The 25,673-nt window shown below is 48.7% G+C and overlaps 1 protein-coding gene and 1 pseudogene across 1 annotated transcript; one reads left to right on the top strand and one right to left on the bottom strand.

The window, feature by feature from the left end:
• The first annotated feature begins 295 nt into the window (after positions 1-295).
• LOC123398290 (probable LRR receptor-like serine/threonine-protein kinase At1g51810) lies at positions 296-15,422 on the top strand. The gene is made up of 12 exons (XM_045092770.1): positions 296-424; positions 589-1,147; positions 5,047-5,516; positions 6,174-6,303; positions 6,390-6,461; positions 6,874-6,951; positions 7,111-7,268; positions 7,375-7,637; positions 7,764-7,890; positions 13,818-13,886; positions 13,991-14,180; positions 14,294-15,422. The coding sequence occupies exons 1-12, from the start codon at positions 349-351 to the stop codon at positions 14,685-14,687; spliced, it is 2,586 nt and encodes an 861-aa protein (XP_044948705.1). The 5' UTR covers positions 296-348; the 3' UTR covers positions 14,688-15,422.
• Positions 15,423-20,266: 4,844 nt separating this feature from the next.
• LOC123396764 lies at positions 20,267-23,258 on the bottom strand (annotated as a pseudogene).
• Positions 23,259-25,673: the final 2,415 nt, after the last annotated feature.

Here is a 25,673-nt window from a genome sequence, read left to right on the forward strand (position 1 = left end):
GCCTATGTATCATGTCTTCGATGTGTACGTGTGTTGCGATGATGTGTGTTTGTATCAAGTTGTTGATGATTGTTTTTTTATATATACAAAGCGGAAATAAAGTCTTTTTGATAAACAAGTGTGACAAGATATAATAAGAGTAGCAGATGACTGGTTGTGTCACATGTGGCCTAAGCTTGCAGTCGTCGGCGGTTTTGAATGTGTTATCCAACTTGCAATGCTGATTGAAGCGTTATGACGTAGGCATACAACTCGCATCCCAAGTTGTTGCGCAATATATATACGGGAGGCGTGGCCTAGTTCTCCATCGCCATTGATGAGATGAAGTGAGTTGCTTCGTCTCTCTCAATGGGGTCGTTGTGGGTCTTGTTTGGGGCATTTGCATTGGGAATCACAGCAGTTCATGTCACCGGTCAGCAAGAAGGTCCGTCCATTTTTCATCTCAGTTACAAGGATATATCGTGTCCATATATATATATATCCACACCAAAAACGGCCATATATATTTCATCGTTACGAGCCGGCTTGGCTTTTGATGGTAACTCTTAACTCTTGTTGTCCTGGTTGTGTATCACCTATAATAATCAGGTTTCCTGAGCATCGACTGCGGCCTGGATCCCAAATTCAGCCCGCGCAAGGACACATACACAGGTATCACCTATGTCTCCGACGGTCCGTACATCGACGCTGGGGCTGGGGAAAACCACAGGGTAGCCCCCGAGTTCGATACTTTTACCGCCAGACCCGAGGTCGACCTCCACACGCTCAGGAGTTTCCCATCCGGCTTACGGAACTGCTACACGCTCCCCACCAAGAGCGGCGCCAAGTACCTCATCCGGATGGTATTCTTCCACGGGAACTACGATGGCAAGACGGTCAAGTTCGAACTACACCTTGGCACCAACTACTGGGATACGACGTTGATCCCAAACACGACCGATAACACGCCTTGGTTTCACGAGGCGATCTTCATCGCGTGGGCGAGCTCGGTGCCGGTGTGCCTGGTGAACACAGGTAGTGGTACGCCGTTCGTCAGTACGGTGGAGCTGAGGCCGCTCGGCGTCTCGCTTTATCCGGACCTCGCCATCAACGAGTCCATGTCCTTGGATGGTGGAAGGATAAATACCGGGGGGGTGGATTTTACTCGGTACGTACGTTTCCCTTTTTATCAACTGTTTCGTCTGGATCGATGCTACTCATTTCGTTTTAAAATACTTCCAGTTTAGGTTGCGCTTAAGTCAAACTTTATATTTGGCCAAGTCTATAACAAAATATGTCAACATTTACAACATTAAATTAGTTTCATCATAAAATATATTCTCATATTATATACTCCCTCCGTCCGAAAATACTTGTCCTAAAAATAAATATAATAAATGTATCTATAACTAAAATAAATCTAGATACATTCATCTCTAAAATAAGTATTTCCGGACTGAGGGAGTATTTGATTATTTGGATATTAGTAATTTGTCAACAAATTTGGTCAAACTTGAGGAAACTTGAGATAATAATTATCAGATTCACGATATGACTGGAAGTTATATCATGATTTTTCAAAGTCATGCTCGCATGTACTAGCTAGCTAGTTTCACATTTTGCATCTCAAATTTTAACGTGAATACTATAGAATACCAAAACTGCATAAGCATGAAAAATCTCGGGGCGTACTAGTAGACAGCACAGAAGGTGATGTCGTCAGTCCGGGTTAGCCCCACATATGAAGTTTATCCTATAAAGCGACGGGTGGCATCTAATTCCCCTCCTTCCTCGTTTCTTTAAATTGCGGCCACGTACCTTCCAAGACCGAGGGAGCTAATTGAGGTGCCCACTCTAATACTTCCGCCGTCCTAAAATAAATGTCTCAAGCTTAGTACAATTTTGTACTAGAGCTAGTATAAATTTAAGACACTTATTTTAGGATGGAGGGAGTTTGCCTCTAAAAGCATCTATAAATGTCTCAAGCTTAAGACAATTTTGTACTGTTAAATGCACTATGACTGGAGATCTTGCCTCTAAAAGCATCTATAACCGGACCCCTCATACCCGTCTCAAACGTCCGGAAAGGTCGTCCGGTCACAGACCGGCCACAAAAAATAAATCTAGCCAGACGCCTCAAACGGGCCTCAAACGTCCGAGCTGACCAGGACTCCTCATATTTAGTACAAATATGGAGCGGATATGGGATGAGCCGGGGCATGCACGAGCACGCCCACCACGTCAGCTTGATGGCGGGGCCCCATGCGGACTAGCCCGAAAACCCAACGGTCCGACGGATGCCTCGGCCGTCACCGCGGTGTGAACATCACGTGGCGCCGCTCCGGCTCTGCGCTAGAGGCCATAGCCAACAATTTAAGTGGGCCTGCGTCCCCCGACCCTAGCACATCTACCTCCTCCCTTCCTTCGCCGCCAACCGAGCTCGTCTGCCTCCTCTCCCCCGCTCTCCGACAGTATGGTCTGCCGTAGGATCACCACGTATGCTATGCTCACATCGGAGAGTCGGATGCAGATCAAGGTGGAGATCCAGGCTCGGCGTGGCGCCCGCATTGTTGCGGGTCTGTCTCCGGACTCGCCAAAGCCGGAGGAGGAGGAGGAGCTGTCGGAGGCGATGGAGGAGGACGAGGTGGAGATGCATGCCCGGGCTTGAACATGGCGAAGGCGGAGGCGGAGTTCGCCGTCGCCCAAGCCGAGGAGATGGCGGAGTAGTAGGCCATCCTCGACTCCATCCAGGATGAGGTGGTGATGGAGGCCAACCATTGGCTCATCCGGCAGAGGCAGACGGAGGTCGACGCCCTCTTCGACGAGCTCGACGCTGAGATAGCGATGGAGGAAGTCGCAGCAGAACAACCATAGGCATTGGAAGGGGCCATAGCAGAGACGCCGATGGAGGCGAAGCTGCAGCTACCGCACATTTATTCATCGAAGGGCACAGAGATCGTCAAAATCTATGACGAGAAGTAGTTAGTTTGTAGGTAGTGCGTAGAATTTTATGTTTGCATGCGTATATATGGGTTTGAAAACCTAGTATCAGATGTCCGATTGCATCAGTCTTTATTTGAGGTGTGTCCTTTCACTCCTAGCGAACATCGTTTCTGATGCGTCCGCGGGCGTTTGACGGTTCAGATTTGTAAACTATGGGTGTAGATGCTCTAAGGCAGGCTTGCTTGGGGTAGGTTCGTCCAATTTTGTATTGTGATCCGCATACCATAGCTAGGGATGAGCTGTGAACAAAATCTTTCATTAAAATTGTCCAACAACCTGATTTGTCGAGGTATGGTCGATGAAGAAAACCAAAGCCAAAGACATATTGAGACGATAGAGCCTCGACCAAAAATCTTCTTTTTTTAGGGAAAAGATTCGAATCTATTATAAAAGTTCACCGAGAGTACAAAAACCTTCAAACATAAATAAGTTACATCGATATTTTCATACCATTGAACGACCACTATAGCCGCCAGAACAAGCCATCAATGTGTCGTTGTCATCGCTCCCTTATCGGAGCCTATTTGACCATGTCGATGACAACTTGGAAGTCTTCGTGTTTGTTTCCGAACAAGTGGCTGCCCGGAGGAACTCCATACAAGATGTGGCTCCTGCCTTATTCTCTTTTATCAAAGAATCGGGAAAATCTATCAAGGACGCTCTGCGCAACAGGAATTGGATGAGCGATATCTCTGGAGGCATTTCGGTACAGACTATGGCTCAATATCTTAAAATATGGGACATTGGGCGAAGTACTTCCTTGTCGGTGGAAGATACAGGTAGCTTGGTTTGGAGGTGGAGTGAAGGCCACAAGTTCTGTGTCATGAGTCCGGACTAGAGCTCAAGACCTTGGGCCCTAATATCATGTTTTCATGCAATAGCCAATGCAACCAAAAGTCTGAACTGATGGAGAGGGTTAGGCGATCCACATACACACTTCAACACCCCCTCTCACGTATGACGCGAAAAGTTAACACGTGGACAGACTCGGAGGTATGGCTCAAGAGACTTATACATGGACACATAGGGGGCGACGGCAATTTTTAAATAAACTGCGAAAGCCAAGACTTGAACTCAAGTCCTTAGGCTCTGATATCATGTTAAACTTCATGTACTAGTCAACGCAACCAAAAGCCCGAACTTATGAAAATGGCTAGGCAATCCGCATATACACTTCAACACCCCCTCTCATGTATGATGCGGAAAGTTAACACGTGGGCGGACTCGGAGGTATGGCTCAAGAGGCTTATACATGGACACATAGGGGCGACGACAATTTTTAAATAAACTGCGAAAGCCAAGACTTGAACTCAAAACCTTAGGCTTTGATATCATGTTAAACTTCATGCACTAGTCAATGCAATCAAAAACCCAAACTTATGAAAAAGGCTAGGCAATCCACATATACACTTCAAAAATTCCAAGCCGAAATGTCGTGATTTTGACACTATCGCAATCCTACTACACTGGAGGATTTGAAAAGAACGGGACGCTCGGATATTTGAGCATGTGGCTAGCAGCGTGGATAGGATGCTCGAACTAATCGGAGAAGATATTGCAACATGAAGCCTGCTGGATGTGTTGGCAATCTCTACTGACTTGTTTTCCTTCTTCTTTACTGTTTTGTGCTTGCCTCTTGTGGTTGGGCTTCACCTCTATTTTCTCAGTGCCTATCCAGAGTTTAAACTCTAACGGCTGACAGTTTTAGATCGCCTAGACTGTCTAGCCTTGTTGTACTCTTCCCTTTCTATCTAATAAAAGATCGGCCTATGGCCCTTCAACAGACTGGCGTTGAAAGAAACTAGTGTGAGTTTTGTTCATAATTTGAATGAAACTCTCATATTTGTTTAAAACCTTTATTTCCTTGAATTACAGAAGTCAACAAAACTTTTTTAAACCTTTCCTGATACATGTGTTTGATTCCTCACATCATCTGCTAAGCTCTTCTTAAGTTCCGTTGAAGTTGGGATAATTAATGAGTAGAACTATTTTAAGTTCCATACATTGTAATGAAAAAAGAATCACTTTAGTGTCGCAATGATGGATTATCATTTCTGCATGAAGGTTTCCTGACGATCCATATGACCGCTACTGGAGCTCGGGAACCATGTCATCATGGGCAAAACTTTCCACCAAAGATACCATCAAGCAGCACGACGACTTCGTGGTACCCATCCCCGTTCTTCAGACAGCCGTCGCTCCTATCAACAATGGCACGGTGCTACGCGTCAATACATGGGTATCGCAGGGAACACCATCCGAGTTTAAGTTCATCCTACACTTCGCCGACATTCAAAACGCCCAGCTCCGGCAATTTGACATCTACCTAAACAACGAGAAGTGGTACACGAATTACAGCCCTCCGTACCTGGCCGCTGGTAACGTGAGTAGTTCTGAATGGTATAAGACTACGGACGGCCAGCACAGTTTCACTCTTGCAGCCACCAATACATCCGTGCTGCCTCCGATGATCAATGCATACGAGGGCTACAAACTCATCCCCCACGATATTCCGAGGACGTTCTCCAAAGACTGTGAGATGACTCCCCTCTCTCTATCTATTTCCCTGCTCAATTCATTTATTGTTACTGTAGACAATATTGGTAATTAATTGCTTCTCGAAAACACATTTACTCTGTTTTTTTTGGGAGGGGGGGGGGGGCATTTACTCCGTTTTGTGAACATATACAGCTCTATCATTTCACCTCTTTAGTTTTACCATTGCTAATTTTCTTCACAATATTGTGTTTTATAGTCTTTTATTAACATGCAGATATAGCAGTTAAGAAGAGAATGGTTTTCTTAAATTGTGTCAGCGTATATAACATTCTATTTAGGGCAGTATATATGATTAGTTGATATGAAAAGACATTTAAAAGAAAACAATTATAGGTAAATGATAGGATCTGAAGGAAAGTTTCACAAAGAATTTTTTTAGCGTCGCCGGGTTTTTTGCTTTAAAATAAAGTTAAGAAGAATACGTCTGAAAGAGGCAGCCGCGTGCGAATCGGATGTCCTAAACCCGTAGTACTTTTCTGGTGCATGTGTCCGAAGTTTGCAAAATAAAATAAAATCTGGATGCAGTTGGCCTGACAAACCATTGTCAAATTGCTCATTTGTATTCAGTGATCAAACAAGCTCTTCACGAGTATGATCAAACTTTTACTCCTCTTTCTTACTTTGGATGGCAGTTGACGCAATGATGGCTATCAAACTTGAGTATGGATTAATGAAAAATTGGATGGGTGATCCATGTTTTCCGGCCAAATATCGATGGAATGGCGTGAAGTGTAACGATAACACTACGAGGATAATATCTCTGTAAGTGTTATTTTGGTGGTCTTTCATGTTGTATGTGCTAATATGTAGCCTTTCCCTCATATATTGGAATTTTAATTTCCATGCAGTGATCTGTCCAACAATAACATGAGTGGATTGGTGTCTGATAACTTCACATTGCTCACAGAACTCCGATTTCTGTAAGTATTAAATAATGAGTATAACTATGTATATATAAATTTGTCACAAAAAGTTACCGACTTTTTCATAACCAACATGCTTCCATTACAAAGCCTTTTTCAGTAAAGCACTCCATCTTGACAGATAATTAGTGGATAGTGGGAAAGCGTATAAAAGTGCACAATACTTGCCTTTTGTATTTCTATCCGACAATCCATAATACTCCTATCTGACATTTCCATTTGACATGAATGGGGAGCCAAGAACAAGAGATTATAAAAGTGCATAAAACTCTGTAGTGATGGGTGCAGAAAACCAAGAGAATCCACTTGAGAGGACTTCTATTTGGAATTTTGTATAGATTCCGTTGCAATTATTACAAAGCTAAGAACATCGTTGAGTGTCTAAACTAGTGCATGCCACTTTCTACAGAGATTTATCTGGCAACAGTCTGAATGGACCAATCCCATATTCCCTTTGTAAAAGGAATGCAGGATCGCTCGTTTTCAGGTTTGGGTTTCCTTCCCGAGGTTCCATTTTATGTGAAATACATTCGAATTGTACTTGAATGCATATCTTCTGTGATCTTTAGGCAACTGACTATTCCAGATTGCTTGTTGTACCAAAGTAATACTGAATTGCTTGTCTGATGTAATTTCCCTGTTTCAGATACGAGTCTGGTGAAGATATGTGCAACAAAACAATAACTTCGACTCCATCAAAAAATAGAACAGCTATAATATCTATTTCAGTAGTGGTTCCCTTGGTGGTAGTGGTTGTGCTTGTTCTGTCATGTTTGATCTGGAGAGGGAAGAAAAAGCCAAAATGTGTGTTGTTATTTTCTTTTAATAACATGTGATTAATAGATCCATTGATTTGTAAGGTTTACTATATTCAGTATTTCTGTAATGTAACTGACATTTGTGCATCCAGTTTCTGTACAGAATACTCCCAGAGAGCAAGAACTTGAGAGTGCCCTTCGAAGCACAAAAAATCAGGGTGGTCACCTGCAAAATACCGAGAATCGACGATTCACATACAAGGATCTGGAGAAGTTTACAAATAAATTCCAACGGTCCATTGGGAAAGGAGGTTTTGGGAACGTGTACTATGGCCGTTTAGAAGACAATAGTGAGGTTGCTGTCAAGATGCGTTCTGAATCATCGTCACATGGGCTTGACGAGTTCTTAGCGGAGGTATTTTCTCCCCTAGTTCATAAAATTTTCAATTTGAAATGTAAGTACGGCAACTCACAACTTACTATCAGAGTAAGCTTACATGCAAATTAAGATATTTTCCCTCTGCTATGCCTCTTTACATAGGTCAATAGCTTGACAAAGGTGCATCACAGGAATCTAGTTTCTTTGGTTGGCTATTGCTGGGAGAAGGAGCATTTAGCACTGGTTTATGAGTACATGTCCCAGGGCAATCTTTGTGATCATCTAAGAGGTTTGTCCGTTCGGAAATCTAATTAAGTGATAAGAAATTTGCGGTTGTCTTAAAATTCCATAAAAAATATATGTGCATTTGTTATGACCGCTACAACGTACCAACGGAGGAGGCCCAGTGGGCAGGGTTAATTACGGGCTTAGCCCAAGTTATCTTATCTATCTTAGAGTCCAAGTTATATTAGAGTCCAAGTTATATTAGAGTCCAAGTTAGAGTCCAAGTTATCTAGGGTTTAGTGGAGGCTGTCCTCCTATATAAACACATGTACCCCTTCGATATTAAGCAGACAATAAACAGTATATTCTGTTGTCGTCTCCCTCAGGATACGAGTGCCCCAAACCCTAGCCACCTCTCTCTCTCTCACGCCGCGACGGCGCCCAACTGCCGGCGCCGGCGTCCCCAACCTCGCAGCCCGCACTTCCACCCCTACAACCTACGTCCGAGACCTGGTAGAACCCTAGCCTCTACCAATTTGGTATCAGGTAGCTTGGGTTCGATGAGTTTGTCGGACCTTCCCACCACCACCGCCGCCGCCACCACCGCCTTCCCCGCCACCTCACAGCAGCCGCCGCCGCCGCACCACTCGCCGCCGCCGGCCACCTCAGGTCCGGCCGCCTCCGGTCCCGCGGCCCTGGCGGCCGAACCCGCCCCCGTCCTCTCCCCGGCGGAGATGTCCTCGGCGATCCGTGACCTCAACCTGGCGGTCTCGAACCTCCGGACTTTCCTCCAGGCTCCGTACGCAACCCCGCCACCACCGCCTCCGCCGGCGGCGCCCTTCGCGCCACCGCCCCCGGCGACTGTCGTGCCCCAGGGCCTGCCGATCACCCAGGTCCGGTGGCCGCCGTCGCCGTCCCCGCTACCGACGTGGATTGACACGCCGACCTACACGACGGCGCCACTACAGCCGACGGTGTTGCAGCCACCCGCCCCCATCTTCGGGGGGTTCGGCGGGTACACTGATCCGTACGCCGGGAGCTCCGTGGTGCCGCAGCACTCTCCTTCCGCCGCGCTGGGTCATCACGAGGGCACCTACGCGGCCTCGCCACACGTGCAGCAGCCACCCCGCTTCACCAAGCTGGAGTTCGCCACCTATGACGGCACCGTCGACCCCCTGAACTGGCTCAATCAGTGCGACCAGTTTTTCAGGGGGCAGCGGACCATGGCGTCCGACCGCACGTGGATCGCCTCCTACCACCTCTGTGGCGCCGCCCAGACTTGGTACTACGCCCTCGAGCAGGACGAGGGCGGGATGCCTTCGTGGGAGCGCTTTCGCGACCTGTGTCTCCTCCGGTTCGCCCCCCCCCCCCCATACGTGGGAGCCGCTTGGCCGAGCTCGGTCGCCTTCCCTTCACCACCTCGGTGCAGGACTTCGCCGACCGCTTCCAGACGTTGGCCTGCCATGCGCCTGACGTCACGGCTCGCCAACGCGCCGAGCTCTTCGTCGGCGGCCTTCCCGACCACATCCGCATCGACGTCGAGATGCGACCCCGAGGACCTGCAGACGGCCATGTATTACGCACGCGCGTACGAGCAGCGCGCCAACGCCCTACAGCAGGCGTTCCCGGGCCGCGGCACGCGTCCCCGACCCGCCCCGCCCCGGCGGCCGCCACCCCGACACGCCCCGCCCTGCCGGCCGCTACTGCGGCTGCCCCCGCGCCGACACGCACCTTCCGGCGCTTGACGTCGGCCGAGCAGCTCGAGCGGCGCCGCAAGGGCATGTGCTTCAACTGCGACGAGCCGTATGCGCCGGGTCATACGTGCGCCCGCCTGTTCTACTTGGAGACCGTCGACGACGCGGAGGTGGAGGCCCTCACCGCGGAGCTCGACGCCACCACACTCTCCGAGGCCGGCGTCACGACCTACGGGCCGGTCGACGCGACCGCCTTCGTCGTCTCCCTTCATGCCATGGCTGGCATCAAGACGGCAAAGACGATTCTGCTTCCGGTGACGATCAACGGGGAGCGTCTCACAACTTCCTGTCCGGGGACGCCATGCGCCGCCTCGCACTCCAACCGGCGGGCTCGGAGAAGTTCAGCGTCACCGTCGCCAACGGGGACCGCCTTGCTTGCCAGGGGGTGGCGCGGCAGGTTCTCGTCCTCATCGGCGACGAGCCGTTCTCCATCGACTGCGTCAGCATCGACCTGGGCTGCTACGACTTCATCCTCGGCATCGACTTCCTGTCCACTCTCGGCCCCATCCTTTGGGACCTCGATGTGCTGTCCCTCATCTTCTGGCGCGAGGGCGGCCGTCGCGTTCAGTGGACAGGCATCGGCGGCTCCGGCGCCGTGACTCCACAGCTCCAGTTGATGGCGTCCGCACTGGACGAGGCGCATCCCCTCCTGGCCGACCTCGTGCAGCAGCACAGCGACATCTTCGACGAGCCACAGGGCCTCCCTCCCGTGCGGCCCTGTGACCACCGCATCCACCTGCTGCCGGACACGGCACCTGTAGCCGTGCGTCCGTACCGGTATCCTCAGCTGCAGAAAGACGAGCTCGAGCGTCAGGTGGCGGTCATGCTCGCGCAGGGCATCATCCGGATTTTGACATCGCCGTTCTCCGCCCCGGTGCTCCTTGTGCGCAAGCCCGACGGCACATGGCGCTTCTGCATCGACTACCGCGCCCTCAACGCCCTGACGTCCAAGGACAAGTTCCCCATCCCCGTCGTGGATGAGCTCTTGGATGAGCTACACGGAGCGCGCTTCTTCACCAAGCTCGACCTTCGCTCGGGCTACCATCAGGTGCGCATGCACCCTGACGACATCGAGAAGACGGCGTTCCGCACTCACCATGGCCACTTCGAGTTCCTGGTGATGCCGTTCGGCCTCTCCAACGCGTCGGCGACCTTCCAGGCCCTGATGAACGACGTGCTCAGCCCATACTTGCGCCGCTTTGTGCTTGTTTTCTTTGATGACATTCTCATCTACAATGCATCTTGGGCGGAGCATCTACAACATGTGGCCATCATCTTCAACGAGCTTCGAGCGCATCATCTTCACCTCAAGCGCTCGAAGTGCTCGTTCGGCATGACCTCCGTCGCGTACCTGGGGCACGTCATCTCGGCGGACTGGGTAGCGATGAACGCGGACAAGGTCGCCGCCGTCGCCGCGTGGCCGATCCCGCGGTCACCGCGGGCGCTCCGCGGCTTCTTGGGCCTCGCCGGCTACTACCGGAAGTACATCCGGGACTTCGGCCTCATCGCCGCGCCACTGACATGTCTCCTTCGACGCGACGCCTTCTCCTAGGACGAGGAGGTGACTACGGCATTCGAGGCTCTCCAGCGGGCGCTCACGACGGGACCCGTCCTCCAGATGCCGGACTTTGATATGCCGTTCATCGTGGACTGCGACGCCTCTGGCATCGGCTTCGGCGCCGTCCTTCACCAGGGCGAGGGACCGCTCGCCTTCTTCAGCCGCCCCTTCGCCGCTCGCCATCACAAGCTCGCGGCCTACGAGCGCGAGCTTATTGGGCTGGTTCAGGCGGTGCGCCACTGGCGGCCTTATCTTTGGGGCCGGTCATTCCGTGTGCGCACGGACCACTACAGCCTCAAGTTCTTGCTGGACCAGCGCCTCTCCACAGTTTCGCAACACCAGTGGATCAGCAAGCTCTTTGGCTTCGACTTCACCGTTGGGTACCGCCCCGGCCGTCTCAACACGGTCGCCGACGCCTTGTCCCGCCGCGACACTGAGGATGTTGCGGACGACGTCGCCATGGGTGGCACTATCATGTGCATTCGCTCCGGGCCATCTTTCGCCTTCATCAACGACATTCGCCGGGCAACTTCGACGGCCGTGGACGCCCAGGGCCTGCGCCAGCGCCTTGACGCCGGCGAGCTGGACGCGCCCTGGCGCTTGGACGAGGGGCTACTCCTACATGGCCGCCGCATCTTCGTGCCCGACCATGGCGACCTGCGCCACCAGGTCCTGACCTTGGCGCACTCTGCAGGGCACGAGGGCGTGCAGAAGACTCTCCATCGTCTCTGTGCTGATTTTTACATCCCCGGTGATGGCGCGATGGTCCGCGACTGGGTGCGGTCATGCGTGACGTGCCAGCGGAACAAGACGGAGACACTACGACCCGCGGGTCTACTGCAGCCGCTGGACGTACCCTCCCAGGTGTGGGCGGATATTTCCATGGACTTCATCGAGGGCCTTCCCAAGGTGGGCGGCAAGTCCGTCATCCTCACGGTGGTTGACCGCTTCTCCAAGTACGCGCACTTCATCGCCCTGGGTCATCCATATACAGCCGCCTCCGTGGCGCGGGCCTTCTTCGACGGCATCGTCCGCCTCCACGGTTTTCCCTCGTCCATCGTCAGCGATCGTGATCCCGTGTTCACGGGACATGTCTGGCGGGATCTCTTTCGACTGGCGGGCGTGAAGCTCCGCATGAGCACGGCGTTCCACCCTCAGACAGACGGCCAATCCGAGGTGGTCAACAAGGTGATCGCCATGTACCTGCGCTGTGTTACTGGTGATCGTCCACGAGCTTGGGTGGACTGGTTGGCGTGGGCGGAGTACTGCTACAACACCTCCTATCACTCCGTCCTGCGCACCACGCCTTTCGAGGTGGTCTACGGGCGCCCACCTCCGGCGATGCTCCCTTACGAGCCTGGGACGGCTTGGTCCGAGACGGCGGGCGACTTACTCCGCACCCGCGACGACATTCTGGCTGAGGCACGCCAGCGTCTTCTCCAAGCACAGCAGCTGGCTCGGAAGTACTACGATGCTCATCATCGCGAGGCGGAGTTCGCGGTGGGCGATTGGGTGTGGCTGCGCCTCCTCCACAGGACCACGCAGTCTCTGGACCCGCGCTCCAAGCGCAAATTGGGACCTCGCTACGCCGGTCCCTTTCGTGTGCTGGAGCGTGTCGGCACACTCGCATACCGCTTGGAGCTGCCAGCTGGTTCTCGCCTCCACGACGTCTTCCATGTCGGCTTACTGAAGGCCTACCGCGGGGACCCTCCTGCAGCGACACCGGCCCTTCCTCCTACTTCGGATGGCCGCCTCCTTCCAGCTTCCGCACAGGTGGCGAAGGTGCTACAGGCGCAGCAGCGTCGCGGCGTCTGGCATGTCTTGGTACAATGGACCGGCCTGCCAGAGGAGGAAGCGACTTGGGAGAAGCTCGACGATTTCCGCCAGCAGTTCCCAGATGTTCAGCTCGAGGACGAGCTGTTTGAGAAGGCGGGGAGAGATGTTATGACCGGTACAACGTACCAACGGAGGAGGCCCAATGGGCAGGGTTAATTACGGGCTTAGCCCAAGTTATCTTACCTATCTTAGAGTCCAAGTTATATTAGAGTCCAAGTTATATTAGAGTCCAAGTTAGAGTCCAAGTTATCTAGGGTTTAGTGGAGGCTGTCCTCCTATATAAACACATGTACCCCTTCGATATTAAGCAGACAATAAACAGTATATTCTGTTGTCGTCTCCATCAGGAGACGAGTGCCCCAAACCCTAGCCGCCTCTCTCTCTCTCTCTCACCCCGCGACGGCGCCCAACCGCCGGCGCCGGCGTCCCCAACCTCGCAGCCCGCACTTCCACCCCTACAACCTACGTCCGAGACCTGGTAGAACCCTAGTCTCTACCAGCATTGTTTGAACTTGAAAGCCTGTATATCTTGAGTGTTTTTAATGTGTTTATTATCTAAAATAGTTTGAGGGTGTCCACATCTGTTCCTTTGAAGGGCCTGCAATAGTCAGTAACAGCTACTAATGTTTGCTTATATTGCTTCTCGTGAGGAATAGTTTTTTGCCAATGTTTGCTGACGAAGTAACAACGACCTTAATGCATCTAATTTAATCAATTTTCCGGCATAGAAGATGGTGACTCTGTGAGATACGGAATTGCAAACAAAGAAATATTGCATAAATGGTGTTGATGTCAAGATGTTGATACAATTCTGCTCTAACTCTTACATGCTCATATATGAAGGGAAAAATGGTGTTCATGAACCCTTGAATTGGGCGACACGTGTACGAGTCGTGCTCGAAGCAGCACAAGGTACGATTTAATGGAAAGATACATATAGCTCTCGTAAGCGAATGTGTTATAGATGGTCTGCTCTTTTCAGTCAAGTTTTCATTGACTTGCTATGATATGTGCAGGCCTGGATTATCTGCACAAAGGATGTAGCTTGCCCATAATTCACCGGGATGTGAAAACCAACAACATTCTCATAGGTCAAAACCTACAGGCGAAAATAGCTGATTTTGGACTTTGCAAGACCTATCTTAGCGACATGCAGACCCACATATCAACCAATGCAGCTGGGACAGCAGGTTACATGGACCCCGAGTATGTCTCCTATAGTATAATATACTTCCGTACCTGTTTCTCATGTATGGCATTATCGCTTAATTAATCCAAATTAGGTTAATTAAGATGTGGTTTACCTACTGTATTTTTAGGTACTATCACACTGGCTGGCTCAGTGAGAGCAGCGATGTGTATAGCTTCGGTGTTGTTCTACTTGAGGTGGCCACCGGTGAGCCTCCAGTACTGCCGGGCCATGGCCACATTGTTCAGCGTGTGAAGCAGAAGATTGCCACCGGCAATGTCACCACGGTGGCTGATGCCCATCTTAGAGGTGAATATGATGTCAACTCCATGTGGAAACTTGTCGACACTGCCATGGCGTGCACAGCGGATGCTGCAGTTCGCAGGCCGACAATGGCCGCTGTGGTAGCGCAGCTGAAAGAGAGCCTTGCGCTGGAGGAAGCTCGCGAAGACAGTAGTGTCATAGGGAGCATCGCAAGTACTACTGATGCCCCGATGTCAGAGTTTGGACCATCGGCAAGATGAGGCTGCGATTACGCAGATGTGTTTCATTGCATCGTGGATGGGTCTCTACTCTCTAGTCTCTTTTTGTGGGATTGCAAGGTCTTCATTACAACGGTTGATTCTGAATTATTTGTCATGCTAGGGCAAGATATTACGTATTTATGTTGTGTTATGTTCTGTGAAACTTGACCATATGTTTGCACGCAATAAGGCATGGGTGAGCTGTAGCAGGTCTGGAGCTAATTTCCATACATATGATTGTAATATGACAACCTATGGCTTGGTTAGTGGTCTTGATCAGTTGGAAATGTGGTGTAGTGTGGTGAGGCATTAATTTGCTTCGGTATTGCTACCTTTGAATTTCATACTGTTATTGCTTCAAGTTGTTCCATTTGGTCCTCGGCTGAAGATGGAGGTAGCGGTCTGGAAACGGTGGCTGGTGAGTTTTGTTTGTAGCCTGAGAAAATCAAGTTCAACTTATCATAATAGCGATCTTATTTTTCTTTAATGAGATAGAATAAATAGAGTAATATCATGATGGCTGGGTGCTAGGTGGAGTAGGGCCAGGGAGGTGACGATTTGTGATGCCTAGACTTACCAAGCTCTTGTAAATGAACTTTTCTCTCTATCTTAGGGTGTGTTTCATTCGGGGACGAAGTGGAATGGAATGTCATGGTTCCATTCCACTGGAACGGGTTGGTTCCGTCCTTGTGTTTGGTAGAGGAGATTTAAAGGAACGGAATGGTTACATTTTGATGTTTGGTTGGAGGGATGGAACGGAATGGAATGGATTTGTTCCCGGCGGCGGTGCGTGCTCCCGGCAGGCGGCGCGTGCTCCCGGCGGCGGCGCAGCAGATGCAGGGGGCGGCGGCGCGGCAGATGCAGGGGAGGCGGCGCGTGCTCCCGGCGGCGGCGCAGCAGATGCAGGGGGCGGCGGCGCGGCAGATGCAGGGGAGGCGGCGCGGCAGATGCAGGGGGCGGCGGCGCGGCAGATGCAGGGGGCGGCGGCGCGTGCTCCCGGCGGCGGCGGTGCGTGCTCCCGGCGGCGGCGCGGCTGAAGGAGGCCGCCGGCGCAGCAGAAGGAGGCCGCCGGCGCGGCAGAAGGTGGCCGGCGGTGCGGCTTAGGGAGGGAGGTGGCCAGCGAGGTTGAGAAAGGGGGCAGCGTCGGGGGAAATGTGAGAGCGCGAGGCGTTCCGCGTCGTTCCACCGATTCGGAGGTACCAGCGCGTTCCGGATCTGGGAGGAATATGCCATTCCAGGGAATGAGTGGGTTCCGATTCCTGGACCCAATTAAACAGAAGAACGACCTCTAGGGACGGGACGGACCCGTTACATTCCACCGGGTGACACAAACCAAACACACCCTTAATATATTGACTCCTGCGATGTCCTAGGAAAAAAATCTAACTGTATTTTTCTTTATGGTGTTATTTCAAAATTCTGTAATATAAGATACTCCTACATACTAAGATCAAATTCTTGACAAGGCAGTCTCCTGAAGCCCAATTTCAGGAGATACCTGAATAACGGAGTTGGGAGCATAGCTTGTTTACCTGTATGCCCTTGGCCTTGAGCCCTTGATTCATGGCTCTGGTTGCAGCAGGGCTAACCTCAAAAGACCTTCAACCTGAAAGAGCAAGATTAGGATGAGATGGTAACGATTTACTGCAAGTTCAGCTCTTCTTTTTCTATGCGTACTGGGGATGGCTGTTCTAGCTGCTTATTGAGTGGAACAATAGGAGTCAACATGCTTATCAATCTTAATTAGGGACAGCTAATAGAAAAGTTTACTGAAAGATTAGAATAAATTCAAATCATCAGGATATATAATACATCAACTACCTGCCACTACTAGAGTTTGTTTTATACCAGCAGACTTGTTATTTTGATGCCATGGCTTCACTTTCACTGGAAGTTCAATTCTTCTTTTCTATGCTCAACTGGGAATGACTGTTCTGGCTGCTTATTTGGGGCAATAAAAAGGTCAGCGTGCTTCTCAATCTGTTATCAGTCACTAGTATTAGGGCCAGCTAGAATAAGAGCTTGACACTACTAGAGATGATATTTGTTTAGACTTTAGACCAACAGGATTGTTATTTGTCATGGTTAAACTTTTTTTTTTCGAGAAAACGCAAGAGATTTTGCGTTTCATTGCATTGAAAAGAAGAGTTTGGTTACAGCCCTCCTAGGAGAGTGAATACAGGAGGAACATGCATGGTTAAACTTCCAGTTGAGCATAGCAACAGAATATTAATTGAACTTCCGGTGTAATATTTTTTACCATAATTTCCAGTACATCATAAGCATTACCACGAACACCATGAGCTTTACTGAATAAGAACAATAAATTGGAGCGTTCAAATATTGTCATGGAATATACAGTGAATATCACAGTAGTGTCAATTATCACCAAAACTAACATACCAGTAAGGAATTACATGAACAGACAACACATTTTCATATCTTTCTATGAGAAACGAGAGCTCTATTGACTACTAAGAATAAGTGTTACAATCTCAAGCAGTCTGAGCACTTAGTTTCAGTTCTGTTCCTGATGTTGTCCTCCCTCCAATCTCTTCTAAGTTTTTGTCTGTGTTTCAGTCCTAATCACCTAATCGAATAGAATCTTTGGAAACAAATAACACGTTAGGACTGTGTTGCCACACAAAAAAGTATGTGTTACTATCTCGAGCAATCAACTGACCAACATAACTTAAGCTTCGCAGAAGTCATACATCAGTGTTTTGTACACGTAATTAGCTAGTTGAGTGAGTTCATGGGCAGCAGCATTTGGCAATGGATATAAATGACAGTTCATCCAAAACTGCTTGTGCCTGTATGAAAACACACAGAACACTTCTCCGACAAGTATTTCCGGATGGAGGGAGTAGTTTACATAATAGAGTTCACATGCATTCATTGTCCACCTTTTCAAAAATGTCAAGATGCACTATTATCTCTTCTCGAAACAAGCTTTCGCCCCGCTTTATAGATAAAGCAATAGTTCCAGCATCCATACAACCACAGCCCAGCCCAACAAAGTGATGAAACAAAAGAACGCTGGGGCAACAGCACAGTCATGCCCAAGAAAACAAAAAACGCCAACAAAGGGGCAAGCTAAGCATCATGGGAGCGGGGGGAGAGCCGCCGGGCGGACATCAGCAGCGCGTCTAGATAGCCTTGAAGCCGGTCGCGGTCTTGGGGCCTAACTAGCGGATGCCAATGCTGCAAGAAGGCAAGGAATTTGAAGAACGAGTCAGATGCATGCCGCTGGAACACCCGCTCAATCACCATCTTATTGCGAGTCGTCCAAAGATTCCACGTCAGCGCTGCGAATACCAGCCAGAACAGTCGGCGCTTACGGCCAGCCTGGGTGGCCCTTACCTACAGAAATTCTGCAAGACCATGGGCCTCCCACTCAGGTCCCAGAGCCTCACGCACAAAGCACCAAAGGGCTTGTGCCGCAACGCATGAGAATAGAATGTGGGTTCCAGTCTCCGGGACGTGGCACAGGGGACAGATGCCGTTACCCGGACCATCGCGTTTCAGCACCTCGGTCCCTGAAGGCAAGCGGTCGCGGAGAAGTTGCCAAACGAAAATCTTAATCTTCAGGGGCAACGGTGCCTTCCAAAGTGGGGATAACCACAGAAGGACCGGCAACCTGCACAGAGCCAAATATGCCGAGCTAACGGAGAATTCTCCCGAAGGAGAAAGACCCCAAGACACAGAATCTCTTCCCGACGAGACTGGAGAGGCACCACTTCCTTCAAGATCTCCCACTCGTGGACCTCGACTGGACCAAGGGGGCGTCGAAACGCCACATGCCATCCGTCCTCCCGAGCAGACGTGGAGACAAGGCCGGCTGGGTCGCCACAAATAGCAAAGAGCCTCGGGAATCGCAGTCGTAAGGGTTCCCCATCCAGCTAGGGGTCCAACCAAAACTGGGTTCCAGACCCATTGCCCACCGAGACCCGTAGGCCCAACCTAATATCATGCTTGATGCCTTGAATAGATTTCCAGAATTGCGACCCAGTCGCGAGCGAGCAGGCCAAGAGTGGTCTACCCTGAAGGTACTTGGCCTCAATCAATTGTAGCCACACACCCCCATCTCCTTGCAGGATCCGCCACACCCAACGCAGCATCAGGGCAACGTTCATGCGGCGGGATGCAGGTATGCCCAGGCCCCCTCGATCCTTTGGTAAGCAAATATCGGCCCACTTCACCATGTGGTATTTGGGCCTACCATCCCTTGCCTGCCAGAAGAACCTAGCCAGCTCCTTGTCGAAGGAGCTATGCACTCCTTCGAGCAAGATATACATCCCCATCATATACATGGGGAGGCTCGCAAGGTTAGCGCTAATGAGGACGGTCTTGCTGCCCTTAGACGTGAACCTGTCGCACCAGGGCTCCGCACGGGACGCTACTCGTCCCACCAGCGGATCAAACCCGATAACCAAGATCCTGGACTCAGCCAGGGACATCCCCAAATAAGAGATGGGGAGGACAGCCAGCTTGCAGTTCAGTTTGTCCGCGATCCTATGTTGCTCCTCGTCGGAGTAGCCGAGGACCACAACCTCACTCTTATCAAAGTTAATCTTAAGTCCAGACATTTCCTCGAAACAGAGCAAAAGGAACTTAAGATTAGCAGGAAACAAAGCTGGCAGAGGAATGCCCATTGATGCACCCAGATTTGAAGAACTCAGAGAGGCAGGCGTCCGTACATCACAAATTAAAGGGACCCATGTACGTTGCCTTAGGACCTCCTCCAGCTTGCAAACAACTTGTTACATTTGCATTATATTATACTCCCTCTATACCACAATATTTGTTATTGGGGAGAACTAATCTAATTCTCCCCAACAACAAGTATTTAAGAACAGAGGGAGTACCTGCTTGAACATCCTCCTGGAACCCTCCCATGAACCAACAGACATAATCAACCTCTTCAGAGGTAGTAATAGGGTACAAAGCCTTAGCGACGGGTGTGTTCGGCTCAAGGTCCAGACACTGCAATCCATCTATCTTTTTCCCCGAGCAGTGTGTCAGACGATATGTCAATTCAACTCCGATCCCCACAAGGACATGTTACCAAGCAGTAGAACTTCTTGCGCAGGACAACCTATCAGTGTGTCCTGCACAAGCGACCCCGCCATGTGCGGCACCCAAGGAGGAGGGTACGCCGCATTTCGTTGAACTGATGGCGGGCAGTCGAGCCAATCCAAGTCCTACTTCCAGTTCTCCTTTTTCTTTTCTTTTTAGCAATCTGGTTCTGCTTTTGCCATTCCAACTTGTGAGTGTATTTAGCTAATGTTCATATTGGTTTAGCTTAGCCCAGACCAAGTGCACCTAGACCTAGATCGGCTTCTGTGAATTTCTAGATCTTTCTGTGATAAGAACATTCACTAAAGTTGTAGCATCACATAATTTATATGGATCATACCGTGAGCAGTACTAATAGGGGCCATCGGTACTTTTGTCTTCCGTCTTCTTCAATCGCATTGCAGTTACTAAAACAGATACAAGACACAAACTCAGGCAGAATTTGCATGCGCAATACATCATACTGTTTTGTAGGCCTAACTAGCTGAGCAAGTTGGTGGGGAACAACATTCTGCTAATCTATATAAATGATAGTTCATTCTTAATCTCTTGTGCATCAATGAATATCTTTACAGAACACCATACAGGATGTAGTTTACACAATGAAGTTGGCACACATTGTCACCTCAAATAAAGCAATAAACCTAATCAAATATAGGTACCTGATAATCATGCCTTTGCAAGGGATAAAACCAGCATAGCTCACGGATTTCTGGCACGCTCGTCTTGCATGCTGCCCTCAAGACTCCATCGCTGCTCTGCCGTCCTCACAAATTCATCCATGACCTCTCCAATCAGTTGTAGCGTCATATACCCGCATATCCCTGATAGAAAAGGAGCCTTCTTCTTGGATGATCTCCCTCAGCTCTTCACCAGAGGGTCCATACACCGGCACACAGAAAGAATCAAACTTCGCTTTATCGATCACACCCTGTCAACCATACAATAAGATCGGGAGCTCAAATACTCACACATTCATTTGAAAATGATAAAGTGCGATACTAGAAAAAGAATGTACCTCTAAAGCCATGACACTTAGAATCTGAACTACAGTTTCCCAAAGGTGAAAGAATTTGGAGGATTCTTACATTAGAAGGACGCCCTACAAGGGAAACAACCATTCGGCCTCCTGGGACCAATTCTTTGGCTCTCAGCTCCAGGAAAAGCATGAAATCTTTCCTAAATAGCCGTGCATAAGCCTCACGGACCATAGGGAGTCTTTCACGCCTAGCATGCTCATCCATGTCATGTGCATGAATCTGGTTCATCGTCAGATTTTCGGGAGCCTGCGAGGATAAGGCTTTTCTTTTATAAATCAACAAGTAATGCAATAGATAGATCCATTGAAGGGTGATAAATTCACACCATGGAGAGCCAATGCAAGCTGTTGGACGAGCAGACAAGATGCAAGGAGTCACTAGTGAAGAGCCTCTCGTAAAACGACACCGGTGCGGCCGGTGCGACACCAGTCACAACTCACAACAACAGGCTTGTTGTTACTTTGACGGAGCATGACCAGGCTCTTCACCACCGTGTTGAAGTCATTGTCAGGAAGGTCATTGAGGAGCACACACACTTCTGGTGGTGGTTGCTGGAACTGAAGCCAGTGGTTGATGATGGCCTTGACGGCAGTCGATACCAGTGCTAGCGCATTTGGTCCCGAAGAGCAGCCCAAGTCCGCAATCAGCATTTTTTCGGGGAATAAGGTGCTTCTGCTGCCGCACAAGTCAATGATGTCCGCTTCTATCAGGGGCTTCATCCTGTTCTGCTGAGCGCTCTACATTCGATCGAGTTATAATTCGTCAGAATATCGAGTCTAATGTTTTAGCCAAGTGTCGTGCTTTTTAACCTCCCCGGCTCTTCTTTTAAATGTCAGTAACATAAGCTATATATATTGTGAACGAGTGCTTGACGAAACAGTATTGAAAAACCAAGTGTCAAGGACATATCAGCATCCCATAGAAACGGTATTAGTGAACTAATCGAGAGGGGAACATACCTGGATACTGGAGTTGTGTGCATAGCTTGTTTCCCCTTGTCCTTGATTCATATGCACCATCTGTTTCGAGGCTATGGCTTTGCTTAGAGCAAGGCTAAACACCAGATCTTGGATCTGCAGGAATCCAATTAGGATGACAACGCTTAAAACGTACTGGAAGTTCAATACTTCTTTTTTCTATGATCAACGGGATGTCTTTTCTGGGCTTCTGGCTGCTTATATTATCAGCAGCAATGGTAGGGTTAGCATGCTTTCTTATCTTCTATCTTCATACCAGACAATGGAAAGGCAGAAAGGTTGGCCAAATTCATATCAGGATATAATATTACCAACCTGTCACTCGCAGATTAGATTAGCAGGCTTGTTCTTCTGATTGGGTTACATTCTTTAGCATAGGATCCAGTGGAAAATAATCACCAAAAACAAAGATTTTAGTCCCAAACAAGTTGGGGTGGGATCCAGTGGAAAATAATCACCAAAAACAAAGATTTTAGTCCCAAACAAGTTGGGGTGGGATCCAGTGGAAAATAATAATACTAAAAACCTGTCACTAGCAGAGGCATTATTATTTTTAGATTAGCAGACTTGTTGTTCTGATCTGGTTAAATTGTTCAGCATGGAATCCAATGGAAGAAGAGATACATGTCAGACATTTTAAAGAAGAACAAAAGCAACCTTTCGTTTCAGAGTGGTGTAGATTTTTCATTTTATTTACAGTGACTGTGCACTTCTTATATTTACTGCCAATGCTGCTATAAAATATTTGAAATTGCAACTGGACACAAGCAATTCTACAACTAATGCACATACATCAAACAGCAAATAATGAACTGCCATCCAGCCTTCAAATAGTGATGCATCAGAAGTAAAAGAAAAATGGCAGAATATCATGACAAAACTTAGAAGCTTTTTGATATTTTTCACAGAACTATCATATGAAAAGTAGATTTTACACCCTAAAAACTTCAACGTCAAGCTTAATTCCATTGTGAGATAAAGAATAATACAAAAAAAAGAGAAGATTCCAGTCGACACACCATACTTGGGCATTTGGTCGAGCACCTTGTGAGCAGCGCCCAACCAGACGTTCACCCAATAGTACGTTGATAGGCAAGCCTGCAGCCTCGTAGGTAGGGCGCTTTCGCCTTGACCTAGCCCTCTATCCTCATACGTTCTCCTAAACTGCGGCGCAGAGGATCCCCGAGGGCCGAGGCCATATCGCACGCGCAGCAGAACTTCTTTGAGCACCATCGTAGTGTCTCGCCGGAGCACCTCCACGGTTCCACCGTGGGAATGGTGGGTGTCAGGCCCGCACCTTCAGTTATCAGTGTCTCTCTCTCCTTCAGCTAAGGGACGACTACGATTGAAGATGAACAAGTGATCCAACGGCTCGCGCGGCTCGCCGTTCTACCGAAACGTTATTATCGTTTCACTGTATCGTTTCGTTTTACCTGTAGCTGTCTGTGGCCAGCTGAGCTATATAGCCAGCACATGCCCGGCTCTGAGGAGGGCGAGCGGGGCGGCCACCCCGGGTCCGCAAAAACTAGGGGCCTCCCTGCCACGTGTGTGTCAGAACGGACGAAACCTAACACTAACTGTCGAACGCCGGAAACCCTATTTAGCATCACACGCGTTGGTTATAGGTAAAATTTGCTAACTGACACCTGCAGCGTTTCGCAATGGGTCAGCCCATGTAGAGAGCCTTCATGAAATTTTTTTAGTCCGTGAACTTTTTTAAAATCGGTAAAAAAAATTAAAAACGATGATTTTTTTTAGAAATCCATGAACATTTCTGAAAATCGATGAACATAATTTAAAATTCATGAACTCTTTTCAAAATCAGTAAACTGTTCTTAAAAATTGATGAACTTTTTTCAAAATCAATGATTTTTTTTCGAATTCTGTGAACTTTTTTGAAAATCCATGAACATATTAAAAAAATTGGTGAACCTTTTTTTAATAATAATTAAACTTTTTTGCAAATCAGAACTTTTTGAAATTATGTGAACTTTTTTGAAATTTTTAATGACCAACGCAATTTTACATGGGCCGACCCATGAGGAGGAGTGCTGCAGGCGCCGGTTTCCCTATCTGGCGCTGATAGGCGTCGAATAGGAGGACCCATCGAACGCCATTAGAGGAGCACAGAAAGTTGCCTGTGTCTTTGACGAGGAAGAAGGGTGAAGCCTTTTTCTTTAGCGATCTGGGCCTTGGGCCTTTTTTGTTTCTTTCTTATGGCGTTGGGTGGTTGTGGGCTCTATCTGATTGGGAAGAAAATGTGCTATTATAACCTGTTTTTTTTTCTAAAGTTAGCACACTAGTTTCAACATGGATTGTTCTAACAAAATTAGTTTCAACCCGAATTGGTGTTGGAATTATCCATTGATATGGATATTTTCATGTTTTCACATGAACTGGTGCTCAAATATATCACACTAATAATACCTACCAGTTCAAGAAATAAACTACCACACTATAAGTACTTAAAAGAAAAAGAGAAAACCTAAATGAGCCTGGACTAATTTATTTATTTTATCCCCCAAAAAATATGTAGTTTTAAAAGGTTCATTCTATGTTATAGATTGATGGCTGATAGTTCACCAACTTTATTTTGTGATGTATATTGATAATCTACATTGGGATTAATATGTTCGCATAGGCTAATTAGTTATTGTAGTTGTTATCTAGCTGATTGAAAAAAATTGTACAAAATTTTCTCCCCATACTATTAGTTTCACCATACTGAAAATTAAGTTTGGCCTTCATGGCGTGAGCATAATTTTGATTGCTAACTCGTAATGCAATTTGTCTGCATGTCCTATGCGACCCCTTTATGACTGCCAATAGGCCAACGTTTGATCTCCTATGCTCCGTGTGTGGATACTCTCGATCACCACTCCTCACCTGACCACAATGAGAGGTGAGTCATCGATAACTCGAGGGCATGATTTCAGAGATGGATAACTCAAATTATCATTGTTTTGTTACCATCATTGTTGAAAATTTATATATACAAAAAAAATAAGGGACCACATTCTAATTTTTCCCCAGGCCCCCAAAGTCTCAGGACCAGGCCTGAGCCAGCAGCACCCGTTTGTTATGGTATGGAATATTCTATGGATCAATCCACACAATCATACATCTTACAGAAATACAAACCCTAGCTCGACTACTTTCCCCTCCTCCCTCGCGAGATGTGAGTGATTTGTAGATGTTCCTCGTCTAGCCCCCCTCCGGGGTGTGACAATTGTTATCATGAATTTTACTGCCGAAAGTCGCCGTGATTTCCCATCCTTCCCTCCCTTTTCTCGGTGATGGCGGTGGCGTGGTAAAAGGCGACAGAGGAGTTCTGGCGGCATGGCAGCGGTAGACCCATTCGACGGCAGCCCCCCTGAGCGAGACTGGTTGTTTGAGCACACCACTCTCTCAGTAAAATCCTAGGTCAAGCGACGGGTGGTGTTGTTTCGCCGGTGCAATCGATGGCGGTGACAGGATTCGGTGACCAGATCGGATTCCCGACGATGTCCGACGGTAAAATTCCTCTCTGCACCACCAAATCGGGATAGGGCGTTCCAAAGCTAGCCTGGATGACTCGGATGTGGCCGGTCTGCTTGCTATGAAGGACGAATTCATGTAGCAACGTGAAGAAACGGCAGATCTGTGGGTTGAAATGGATGACCTATGGAAGGAAGTGCACAACATCAACATCAAACAAGACACCATGGTTTCGATGTTGGATGGAGTACAAAAAATAGTTTCCTCACTAACTTCATAGTTATCAACCATGGCTGAGGTGCTCAAATCTCTTCGACCTAGTGAAGCTTCCAGTTCAGCACAACAAGGCCAACCATCCATAAACCAAACGACTATCCCTCCTGCACAGCAACAACAGAAAGAAGTCACAACAG

This window comes from Hordeum vulgare, chromosome 5H (genome assembly GCF_904849725.1).
Source record: "Hordeum vulgare subsp. vulgare chromosome 5H, MorexV3_pseudomolecules_assembly, whole genome shotgun sequence".
In the NCBI taxonomy this organism is placed as follows: domain Eukaryota; kingdom Viridiplantae; phylum Streptophyta; class Magnoliopsida; order Poales; family Poaceae; genus Hordeum; species Hordeum vulgare.

Bases quoted from the DNA above. Each gene is read 5' to 3' on its own strand.
- LOC123398290 (XM_045092770.1), top strand. From the start codon at position 349: ATGGGGTCGTTGTGGGTCTTGTTTGGGGCATTTGCATTGGGAATCACA. The intron at 1,148-5,046 runs GTACGTACGTTT...TTCTGCATGAAG, and splicing joins GGGGGGGTGGATTTTACTCG to GTTTCCTGACGATCCATATG. The intron at 13,887-13,990 runs GTACGATTTAAT...TGATATGTGCAG, and splicing joins CGTGCTCGAAGCAGCACAAG to GCCTGGATTATCTGCACAAA.